The following is a 12310-nucleotide window of genomic DNA, read 5'->3' as shown; positions in this document are numbered from 1 at the left end:
CTAGCCTTGTTACTTATTTATTGGTGAAAATCTAAAACCTGACGAAAACAATACTTTATGGTACTGGAGAAAATAAAAAAGGGAAATAAATACATTTCATAACTAAATGGACCAACTGTCACACTCACCTTGTAAAAGATGGAGAAGTTACTATAAGTTGCAAGGATGTTGCTCAGGACGCCGTTACAGTAGTCTCCATTTCCAATATAACCAGCAGGACACTCGCAGGAAACATCTGCAGACACACGTCCAGGACAAATTAGTATGTAGCATTAGTAGAATACCAAACAAACCATATTATCATGTTTGTTTATTTGATATTATTTGTGTTGAGTAGTTGTGGGTTTTTTACATCAGAAATTCTACCACAGTGGAATAAACTTAAATAGAGAATAGAATCAGTTCCAAAATAATTTGACGTTAAACATAATTCAACACAATAACTTAAATGTCTGTATTGGCGATGAAACAATTGTCAACCAACTAACAAGGCTTTGGACACAAACTGTTGATTTGACAATAATTTAATTGCTTTAAGATCAGATAAACTTTATAAATTCCTAAAGGTAAATTCAGGTAGAGAGATAGTGAAAGTGGTTTGTAATCATCTGCTGTTGATTAGGGTGATGTACAGCCTGATGGTTGTGGGGATGAAGGATCTCATGCATCAGTAAGGTGAGTCGTCCATTGCAGCTACTTCTCTGGTCCATCAGGATGTTGTGTAGGTGAAGGTCAGTGTATTGTAGAATGCTCTCTGTCTTTTTCTGTGTGTTTCTCCACCACAGCCTCTAGTGAGTCCTACCTCATTCCAGTCACTGTGCAGGCTTTTTGAACCAGTCTGTCCAGCTGTCTTGACTCATTCTGCTTTATGCTGCCTCCCCAGCAAACTGCAGCATAAAACAGAATGTGGTAACACTGTTTGTTGCTTGAAGTCTGCTGTGTACAATATGTACAGGGATGGAGCCAAAACATTCCCCTGTGGAGCACCAGCGCTGCTTAGGACTTCACCAGAGATGCAATTCCCCAGCCTGTTGCCTTTCTGTCAGGTAATCAGTGGTCCAGGCAACAAATGAGGAGTCAACTACCATGCCTTTCAGTTTCTCCTCTCTCTTGGTTGGATGGTATAGGATGTACTTAAAAAATCAAAAAACATAATCCTCACATAATTTGCAGGTTCTTGAAGATGAGACAAAACCCAGTAACACATGTAGAGCACAGCATCATCCACACCTACATGTTCCCTGTAAGCAAACTGCAGGGGATCTATTGTGTGTTTAGCGTCTCCGGGACCTTTTATAATGTGGGATGTCAGAGCCACTGGCCTATAGTCATCTAGTTCAGCTGGACACTTTACGTTATGTATTGGAACAAAACAAGATGTTTTCCACAGAGCTGTGAGGTTGAAGATCTTCTGGAGAGGCTCACATGATTGAGCAGCACAGTCCTTCAGCAGCCTGGGACATAATGTGGTCCCACTGACTCCCCCGGCATAGTCTTGCAGCCTGACCGCTGCATTTGTTGCAGCCCCCACCTTTTGTCTAGCCACTTGCCTGAGCATCTCTGTCTGCTTGTACCAGGGTGAGGACATGGCACAAGACGTGGAACATCCACGTAGGAGTCTTCAATGTTTTGATTCAACCAGGTCTGAGTAAAACACATCGATGCACATGCAATGTCCATAGGTGATTAAGCAAATATAACACTTATAGAAATATGTCAATAAGATTAGAAATTTTCAGGAGCTACAAGACTTTGCTGCCAACTGCTCAGGTGCAAATTGTAGTAAAAAATAAAATGTATATTATTATGTAATGTATGTAATATTTTGCTCTGTTTGAATTTTTTGGTTCTAGTTTTAAGACCTCACACTGGGTTCTGTAAAACTGAATCCACAAACCCAGCAAATTAAAACGGAAGCTGTTAAATAACAAAACTCTCAGGATTATTTCCGCAGATCTATCAGCAGGGTGGATGTTCCTCTGTCTAAGCACATAGTACTGCTGTAGTACCTTTGAGCCTGTAGCAGTAGGCGTCATACTGGCTGCTCTGCTCCACTGGATCTTTGTAGATAACCAGGCCCACGTGGTTGTCTCCACATTTGACCGAGGGGAAGCGGGTCGGGTATCCCACCTTCCCTCCCTCCATCCAGCCAGCCGTGCACAGATGCATCCCCAGCTGTCAGAACCAGAGAACAACAGCTGGATAAATGATTGATCACCAGTCCCAGCATGCACTGCTGTCATCAGTATGTTAAATATCAAAATAATTCACAATTAACAGGAAGTAATGTTTGCGAATACTGGGCATCGCATTATTTAACAGAATATCTCACAACAAAAACTACTAATTAATTAGGTTTCCATTAAACAAGTCACCTTTAAAACAACCACTCCTAAATGTGATTATGACATAATATATATACCATGAGTGTCTGTTCAACCTGGGCAGGAGGATGAAGTCTTCAGGAGTGAAGTATTTTTTAAATATACTTTATGTGTATATACCTGTATGTGGACCTGCCTGTTATCTCTATGGAAACTATTTCTGTAGGTTTACCTGCTGTGCATCTCCCAGCTGTTTAAAGTTGGCCAGTGTGGCGCCCTCAGCCTGGCAGGCGGCATCAGCCTGACTGAAGTTCATCTTGTATTTCCCTTCTGGAGAGCGCAAGTGGAACACTCCAGCTGTGTTGGCTGAACCACAATAATTACGTTACATTTACATCTTTAGATTACTGTCATTCACCGACTTAAATATGAGGAATTACATATGAAAAACTTCCACTGACTAAAATGCTTTATACCACCGCTACAGACAATTTGGGCATCAGCTATGATGCGTTCGTTTCCCTCACTGCATTAATATTATAGTTTTATGTAGCTGTAGAACATCTACTACAAAACTGTGGTGTTTTTTTGTTTGTTTTTTTGCAGTATATACTCATTAATGAGCACCAGTTAATAATCATTCTGGGTCATTATCAGGCTCTGGGCCTTAATGAGCTCCGTATTTAATGAACCCTAACGAGCTCTCAGTCCTAACGAGCACAGGGTGTTGCCTGCAGCTGAGTTCTCTCTAACATTTATTTTCCAGTCACAGAAAAATTACAGTTCAAACGGAAAACTAATAAACAATGGTTTCCATCACCATGGTAACATGAACACTATCAAGGGTCAGCTGCTGTAGAATAAACAGTTGCTATAGCAACACCAGTAGAGTTGGACCAACATGGCTGCTGCTCGGCCGAGGTGGTACGACACATGGTTACAGTGCAGCTGCTGTTTACTACAAAACTTAGTAAAAGGCAGCGGTGACTCGTTCTGGTTTGATTTATGTTAACGTTTCGATAAGCATCATAAAACACAGCTGGCTGAGGTGAAGGTTATGTTCACAGCAGGGTACCAGGAAAAATATCTACAGGAAAGCAGAGTGTACTTGTCCAAGCTTTTACTCCCACTACTCCATAAAGTCATTATAGATGTGTTACTGTGGTAGTGTAGGTCCCTGCAGGACGCCACAGGATGGCAGCCTCCATTGTCTTCCAAGCAGCGGTCAACAGGGGGCACAACCTTCTCCAGACACTGGACTCCATTACCCACGTACCCCGGCAGGCACTCACACTCCCGTTCATTCTGGAAGAATGAGATTACCGTGTGAAAATCAGGAAACCATGTATTTAGGTGCTGTGGTCTGACTAGTTTTCCGAACCAGTTAATCATTAGTCCAGTTTTAGCTCGCTGCACTTTTGACCATTACTCTCCTGATATGTGATAATGAACTTTACAACACTGTGATGGGACTGGAGCGTCACGTGAGCTGTGAAAAAAACCTTTGAACAGCACAAACTGATCAATCTCATGTTAAGACAATGACAAAAATGACTTTCACTCACCGGACCAGTAAACTTGCAGGAGGCAAAGTCACTGCAGCCACCATTCTGTTCTTCAACACACCTGGAGTACAGACAGAAAACAGTGGATGATGTCACATCTCCAGGTGTAAACATCTGTACATTAACGTCTAGTCGACAGAAAGAGGTGGAACAGGAATTTAAGTTAGAGAAAACGACAGGTCTCTCCCACCTGTTGATGGGTTCACAGATGTAGCCATCTCCTTGGTAACCAGTGCGACAGGTGCAGTTGACGACGAGTTCTGTCTGGTTGCAGATGGCGTTCTGGTGACAGCCGCCATTATACTCGGAGCAGAGGTCTGGAGCTGCAGAGTGTTTCCATCGTATTTTCACCACGAGTTGGTAAAAACCAAAAACAGAAAACAGTGAATTCTGGACGTCATCGTTCAGGTGAACAGAAACAAAACCTGTATTGTTCTCTCTGTAAGATCAGGTCTGAACTTTTAACTTTGAGTTTTAAAATGGGAATTTTTTGTGAACAGTGTTTGTAGAATTCCCATATTTAGGTCACAGCTATAATTTTTATATTTTTTATTTTATTTAGCTCAGTCATAGAGGAATTACTGAGAATTACGACTTTAATACAGCACACTACTGACCATTTAAATGTATTTCTCACTCTCACTATGTTAACACACACTGCTCTTAACAAACCTCCCAGCACCAAATGGCAAACGGACACAGAACCTCTAACATAGTGTGTATAAGCTCCTTTATTTATATACACAGTTTTCCTCATCGGAATAAATTGTTTATCTTTATAATGTCAGGGTGGTCTCACGTCCTGCAGCAGGCTGTTGGACAAACACTCAGTTTTAGCTTTTAGGTTTGATTACAATCATCATCTTCATCCTACGGAGCTACAAAACACTCACGTGGCTCTGGACTGCAGAAGGTACCGTTCCCCTGAAACCCAGATTTACACTGACAACCAACACCTGGCACACAGTCAGCCTGATCATGGCACTGTCGACATTCCTCTGGGATTGAGCCTGGAAAGAGAAACAGGTGATGATTCACCAAAGACTGAAGGTGAAAAGGTGAAAACAGCTTTAAAGGTGAGAAGCTGATAAAACGACCAACAACCAGAAATGTCTTTTAGATGAACTCGGGTAGTTTTAGCCACTGAACAATAAAGTACTGCTCTATGAAGCCAAAGATTATATGAAGGTAAGAGGTATCACTCTGTGTCAGGTACCACCTCTGACACAGCGACTGTCCCCTGACATAAGCAGTTCCTGGTTCTAGACCAGCAGTGGGTCGAGTTTTCCTATCAATATAAAGAACTGGTTAGAAACCAGGCACTGGCTCTGAACCAGTTCTTAAAATCGTTTATTGGAAAAGAGGTAACTATGGTGCCACTGACCCTGATCTCATGAAATTAAATAAAACAGATATTAGTTCAGTATTGCCTCTAATGTATTATGTCCTCTTGTTTCAGTAACATCTGATGAAACCTATGGAGACCAGCTGCTGGACGTTACTCAGCCTTTTAAAAACTGTATATTAAATCGATCAGTTCATTCAGTAGGAAAACTCACCTGTTTCAATCTGGCAGCGGTCACCCTGCCAGCCCTTATTACAGACGCACTTTCCAGAGCCTTCGATGCCCTCATCACACACTCCCTGTTTCTCACAGCTGCAGGCTGAGAGGGAGAGAAAAATGTGACTGATTTAGAAAAGAAACTCACAAATGAGTGGTGAAGATGGAATCGATGGTACAAAATTCTGTTAAAATTAAAGCCATTAAACATGTGGACTTGACATCTGAAGGAGAGTGAACCTGCAGTCAACCAAGAAAGACCCAAACCAGGAACAAATATACATTTGGACCCAAGTGTCTGCAGTGTGGAATGTGTTTTGAAGCAAGAATGAGAACAGGAACTGTGTGTACTGGGAGGGTTGAGAACAGGGTTGGGCAGATCTGTCTCCATGTTGTAGTGTTGTTTGTCGTTTAATTTCCTTTTTACCCACACCAGGTTTTTCAGTAGATTATATTTTACCATATTGAGGAAGTCTGGGATAGCCCACACCTGTGTATGTACAGTTCATGCTGCAGGTCAGGAAGTCTGAGGAACCCTCCACGATGATATTAAAACAACATTTCTTCCTTAATAAGTCTTCCTAGAGTTGTCTGTCTGGTCGAATTCTGTAATTGGTTAATAAGGAACTTTTGGACAGAAATGAGACAGGATGCGGAGAAGTGAGGAGTGGTTAAAGCACTGAGCGCCACAAAGAGAGGAGATTGTTTTAGAGTATTAATGTGAGGCTTTCAGAGCGTTCCTCCTCAACTTATTGTAGGCTCTGTGAACTGCACTATAAATCTACCACCTAAGACTCAGTTGAAATCAGTTGTTTGCTGCAATTATTTACTCAGTGTGAGGGGACCTCAGCTCATCCGGCCCTTTGCTCAGCTTTTCTTCCCACTCATTATGTTGCTGCTCCACTAGCATCTTTATGAAGACTGGGTTTGGGCAGCTTTACCCCGACTGAACTGTGACACCCACATTAAGAAAATAATCAGCAGCTTTTTAGTATTTGAGTGGACCGAGTGACGACAGTTGGCATGTTTGTCCTGAGCTAGAAGCACCCCCAGCTGTGTGATGGAGACTGTGGGGTGTTACTATGGTGACAGGCTGCTGGAGAGCTGATGGGGGTGAGGCGATCTGCTGACTTGAGTTCTTCTTTCAAGTGTGATGGAGAAACATTCCTTGCTGGTGCAAAAGAAAAACAACAGCGGTTTGGTGCTGAAAGAGCTGAACTATATAGAAAGGACACGGCGGTGAGATGTGTTCCCATAATTAGATTTCTACTTAGCAACAAATATCACCTACTTTTATCTGTTATTGTTTTTGACTGTGACTGAACTGAATCAGTATCTGACCTGTTTTAAGAAAGAGAAGAAGTGAAACTAGTGGTGTCGGGCTCCAACCTCTACATAATCTAAAATCTGGGATGTATACATGTCGATGCTTATTTTCCTGAATTCTATAATAAATTAACATCACAATTTAACCCATCCTGATTTAGAGAGATCGATTACCAACTGTTAATATACGAACAGCGGCATGTTGCACCAATATGTTTCTACTGAGCCCGGAAAGGACAAACCAAACACTGGTTCTAGACGGGGAATCATTGGCGACACTGGACTGTCACTGTCTTACATCACCTCATATGTTACTACAAACACTTTGAGATGGAATTTAAAAACACTACGTTCTGGCCCTGGAATGAAATCAAACCTGGCCGAGTGTTTGTCTCTGCTGTACCTGTGCAGTTGGGGCCGTAGTGACCGACTACACACAGCTCACAGGCTTTTCCTCTAAAGCCTTTTTGGCACATACACATTCCTGAACCACGCAGACCATCGTTGCAGTATCCTTTGTTTCCACAAGGGGCCTCCACGCCTCCCGGACAAACTAAAACAAGGAAACCATGGCGTTAAAAACAAATACAAAACAAATACAAAACAAACGAATAAGAGAGAAAACTAAAGAAACTAGAGTGTAGTTGGTGGTGGTGGTATTCTTCCAGCCACTGACCAAAAACAAACTTAAAATATGACAAAATTATTTTCAAACTAAACATTTATGGAGAACACTGGTAGTCAAATGGTTTCTGTCTATGCCACATAACAACAATGTCCCCAGTCCGAGTCCAGCAAGAGACCCCTCTTGCCTTCCTTACCTTGACAGTCTCGGCCGTAGTGGTTTTTGCAGCACTTTTGGTCCCAGAAAGGAAACTGACAGACTCTTTTACAGCCCATCCGGCTGAAATGATCGTCCAGGCTGTGATACCAGTAAGGGTAGCTGTGGCGGTGCCTGTAGCGCGAGTTCAAACAAGGTTCTGTTTTTCCCTGGAGGAAAACGAGAGTAATGTTTTATATCTACGTAGGTTCTCAACAAGCTGCTAATGTCCAGATCTCTTAAAAGAGAGACAAGTCTCACCAAGTCAATGTGTTTGACGGGACAGGATGGGGGGAAGAGGCACTGTCCGCAGAGCCCCTGAGACATTTTAAGACACAGAGAGATTCAGTTCAGCTTCCAATGCAATTATAACAGCTAAGATCTGTTCGATTTTTGTGGCAGTAGTACTTTTCTATAAATTTTAGTGGTACTTGATGGTTAGTGTTCATTCTCAAGGTGAAACAATTCATTGATTAGAAAATAAGACACTACGATCACTCTTGTTTTATTGTGTCAGCCACTTTTTCAAGCAGCACATCTGCTCAATATTGATCAGACTGACACATTTATCTATTAAATTTTAATGTTCTTTACATTAGACCATGTTAGACTGTGGAGTCTATTTCATGACCCGGCTGCTGAGTCTTCCTTCAAAAACTGTTGTGATAGTTTTGCTTTTACTAACGTAGGTGGTTTTGTTCTCGATGCTGTCGCAGAACGCTCCCAGCCCAGGTGGCTCCAGCAACTGGTCGATGCCGTACGCCACGCCCTCTTTGAAGGTCAGGTAGCGCTCCACTACACTGGCTGAATTATCATTAATCCTTATAGCTCCCTGTATACACACACACACACACACACACACACACACACACACACACACACACACACACACCATCTGTCATTACACATTGTTATCCAGTTGTATCATAGTGCAGCTTGTAAAGAATTTTAAATGTAAAACAGATCAATCACAGAACGTTATGATCTGTGTTTGATTTAATTACCAACGCAGTTTTACTGACGATATAGCAAAACGTTGGCTCAAATCTAAAATATTTGAATTATTTAAAGAATTTGAAAAACTGAGTATTGAACCTACTGAATACAATCAAAACCAGATAAAAAAAATAATTTAAATTTTAAAAATCGTGGCTTACTTACTGAATGTTGAAATCATTTGTTGAAACTTCTGATTCAACTTCATTGATCATTTTGGAGGCTATAGGTACAAAATTATGTGTTTCGATTCTGCAACTGCTTTAATGGGAGTTTCTATTCTACTTAGACTAGGTACAGAAACCCCAGTTCAACAGTGATCACACACACACGAATCAAAACCTCTAAATCTGCATTGATTTATTGAAGGACTGTAAAACTTAGAGTAGTTTTAGCTGTAGGAGTGAAAATCCATTAAGTAATAAACTAATGCAGATTGCAGATGCTGCAACATCACCATGGTAGCGTAAGACAACATCGGTTGCTATGGCAACAGCCAGCTGCCAGGTGGAGACAACATCATATCTACCTGTTTGATTTGCATGAGTGTGCGTTTGCTCACCACCAGGTTCTTGTCACAGTTGTATGTGATGGTTGATCCGTGCATGGTGCGTAACTTTGAGATGATGTCCGGCTGAAGGATGCTCATTGACTACACACAGACACACACACACACACACAAAATAAATGAATGACATTGATCTGTTTCTAGAGCTACAACAGACAGACTCAGTACTTCGGCGGATATCACAACTTGCGAAAGCGTTCCGTGGTTTCCTAAAGGGCCCATAATAGGTCAGTTACATTTAAGTATCGAAGTATTCACTACTTTGTAAACAATCCATCCTCCTCCTTCTCCTACCTACCCTGCTGCGTACGATGTGAGCCTTCACAATGGCAGCAAGTTGCTCTTGGTGGTCCGGGCTAGAGAGCCACTGCTGTCTTTCAGCTGGCAGAGAGTTGAGGGCTTTGTCTGTTGGCCAGAACACAGTGAACGGCTGGTGGATGGACATCTTGAGAACAGGAAGTAATCCTGCATCCTGCAAAAAGCATTGACAGTACATATTACTATTAGTACACAAAAAAGAATTTAAGGAGCACTTTCAAAAAACACATCCGATTTCAATGGGGACACCCTGAAAATCAAAGTGGAATAATGATGCAGCAGGATTTAGTTCATATTTAACTCAAAATGGTCCTCAGTACTTTTATGGTCCCCATGTGTTTGTGTGCCTGACAACATCGGGGCACGCGCCTAATGAGACGACGGATGATGTCCAGGGGGAACTCCTCCGAAATGTGGCCCAAGGCATCACTGAGCTCCTGGTCTTTCTGAAGTGCAACCTGGCAGCATTGGATGGACTAAAACATAATGTCCCGGAGGTGTTCTATTGGATCTAGGTCAGGTAAGCGTGGGGGTCAATCAATGGTATTAATTCCTTAATTGTCCAGGTACTGCCAGCACATTCTCATCACATAAGGTCGGGTAGTAACATGTACCAGAAGGAACCCAGGACTCACTGCATCAGTGTAGGGTCTGACAGTGGGTCCAAAGACTTCATCCCAATACCTAATGGCACTCAGGGTGCTGTTGTCTAGCCTTTAGAGGTCTATGCATCCCTCCATTGATAGGCCTCCCCAGATCATTACTGACCCACCAACAAGCCAGTCATGCTCAACAATGTAACAGGCAGCAATATTCAACAACTGTCTTTTGTGCTCAGGGTGAACCTGTTATCATCTGTGAAAAGCACAAGGGCCCAGGGGCAGACTTGAAAGTTCTAGTGTTCTATGGCAAATGCCAGTCCAGCTCACGGTGCAGACAGTGAGCACAGGGTCCACAAGAGGTCATTTTGTAGGACTCTGTATGTGCTCATCTTGTTCTTCCTTGAACAAAGGAGCAGATACCAGTCCTGTTGATGGGTGAAGGACCTTCTACATCCCCGTCCAGCTCTCTTAAAATAACTCTGTGTCCTTGAATCTTCTCTGTGCTCTTGCGACTGTGCTGGGAGACACAGCAAACCTTTTGACAATGTTGCATACTGATGTGATATCCTGGACGACTTGGACTGCCTGTTCAACCTCGGTGCAGGCATCACCTCATACTACCAGTAGTGACACTGACTGTCACTGTCACAACTGTCAGAGGCGGTGAGAGAAAAACACCAAAGCAGCTAAACCTTATTAAAACCCCTCTGCTACTGACTGTATCAATAACCCTGTTTAACTGACTTGATGCTTTACTCTAATTAAAGTGTTCCAGTGGGTGAAAATACTACTTACTAACTAACTAAAGACAATTTCTAACTCTCACACTTTTAGTGAGTGAAGCCTGTTTAATGTACAGTATAGTTTTGCCTGTTTTACAGTACAACTACAAATCAATTACAGAAGAGAAGAAGGGTGTTTTTTGTTTTTACCTTGATAAGTTTGTAGAAGCGAGTGTAGCCATAAAATGTAGCTGCTGAGCTGAAGTTCATCTAAACAAGAAAAGAGAAAAGTCTCATTGTTAAATCTGATTGATTACCAGTCATTTATTCACCTCAGTCAAACTCCACTCACCTTGTTGGACCCAATGTTTGGCTTGTCCTGCAGCCTGTAGGGCGTCAGCATCAAATCCACGTAATGAATGATTCCGTTCGCTGTGGTGTAATCACTCTTCACAATCCTCGATCTGTTGTTGACCCAGACTGAACCCTGCAGGGGATAGATGTAGACAGGAAAGGTGAGACAGACAGGTAGACAGGTGGAAACTAAGACGAGGTGAGTAGAAAAGTTTATTATGAAGACAGTCACACACACACACACATTTCAGGGTTAAGGCCAATCTCCTCAGACAGATCCTCACCCACAAACGTTTCTTTTGTACTTCAGAAGAAAAGCTGGACAGATTTCAGCATCAGTGGGGCAAGAACTGCTGTAATCATCTTGATTCCATTGGACACCAAAGAAAGTCGGTTTATAGTTAGATAGTAAAAGCTGATCACTGTCTGTTTTCTGATTGTTTACTCTGCATTTAGCACATTCTGTAGCGGAAGTTATGGGAAAGTAAGAACTAAAAACAAATCACTGACATTTTTACCGAATCTGGCTTTATAAACATATTCAACACAACACCGCCATAGAACTACAGCTTCACCAGAGCCCAGCAATTTGACGCTGGCAGTGTAAACTAAGTTAAAGATACGACTTGTTATCGGTTAGTGGCACCAAAAAATAAAAAATAAAAAACACCAGAGTTGAAACTGACAAAGACAGATTTACTTTGCTCCTGTGAGAAAATCCACCAATTGCACTGAAAACTTTCCAATTTAAATACTTATGGTACTGAATGTTAGTGTATCAGCTATTCTGTTCAAAAGTAGAATAAATGACATTCTAACAGTAAATTCATATAAACGTACATTTACTTTTGCTCCTTTGAGATGATCAATACTGTGTATTGTTCATTCCAACTCCTGTTTGCTCTGTGTGTGTGTGTGTGTGTGTGTGTGTGTGTGTGTGTGTGTGTGTGTGTGTGTGTCTCTACCTGCTGCAGACTGAAGTGTAGTGTGTGTCCCGACAATGAGACAGCGCGCTCCGTGGTTTTGAGGTCACTTGAGGTCAGAGTCTCACAGGAAACAATGTGGTAGCGTACCAAATCATTGAGACGGCCACATAACTTCCATTCCTCAATCTACACATACACACATTAATATTAATTAAATGTGCCGATTAA

At 42.0% G+C, this 12310-nt stretch overlaps 1 protein-coding gene across 1 annotated transcript in view; it reads right to left on the bottom strand.

The window, feature by feature from the left end:
• stab1 (stabilin 1) overlaps positions 1 to 12310 on the bottom strand; it is a 62555-nt gene that overhangs the window by 11191 nt on the left and 39054 nt on the right. Inside the window, exons 48-64 of the mRNA XM_026349184.1 lie at positions 12122 to 12268; positions 11155 to 11289; positions 11013 to 11072; positions 9459 to 9632; positions 9155 to 9244; positions 8282 to 8428; positions 7858 to 7914; positions 7598 to 7766; positions 7180 to 7329; positions 5449 to 5553; positions 4783 to 4899; positions 4080 to 4212; positions 3890 to 3950; positions 3485 to 3629; positions 2557 to 2690; positions 2010 to 2175; positions 129 to 235 (exon numbers count right to left, since the gene is read on the bottom strand). Of these exons, the coding sequence (XP_026204969.1) occupies positions 129 to 235; positions 2010 to 2175; positions 2557 to 2690; positions 3485 to 3629; positions 3890 to 3950; positions 4080 to 4212; positions 4783 to 4899; positions 5449 to 5553; positions 7180 to 7329; positions 7598 to 7766; positions 7858 to 7914; positions 8282 to 8428; positions 9155 to 9244; positions 9459 to 9632; positions 11013 to 11072; positions 11155 to 11289; positions 12122 to 12268 (2097 nt within the window). The remainder of the gene's footprint in view (positions 1 to 128; positions 236 to 2009; positions 2176 to 2556; positions 2691 to 3484; positions 3630 to 3889; positions 3951 to 4079; positions 4213 to 4782; positions 4900 to 5448; positions 5554 to 7179; positions 7330 to 7597; positions 7767 to 7857; positions 7915 to 8281; positions 8429 to 9154; positions 9245 to 9458; positions 9633 to 11012; positions 11073 to 11154; positions 11290 to 12121; positions 12269 to 12310) is intronic.

Source organism: Anabas testudineus, chromosome 5, assembly GCF_900324465.2.
Source record: "Anabas testudineus chromosome 5, fAnaTes1.2, whole genome shotgun sequence".
Taxonomy (NCBI): Eukaryota; Metazoa; Chordata; class Actinopteri; order Anabantiformes; family Anabantidae; genus Anabas; species Anabas testudineus.
Note: the sequence above shows the minus strand (reverse complement) of the source record. Positions and strands in the feature narration are given on the sequence as shown.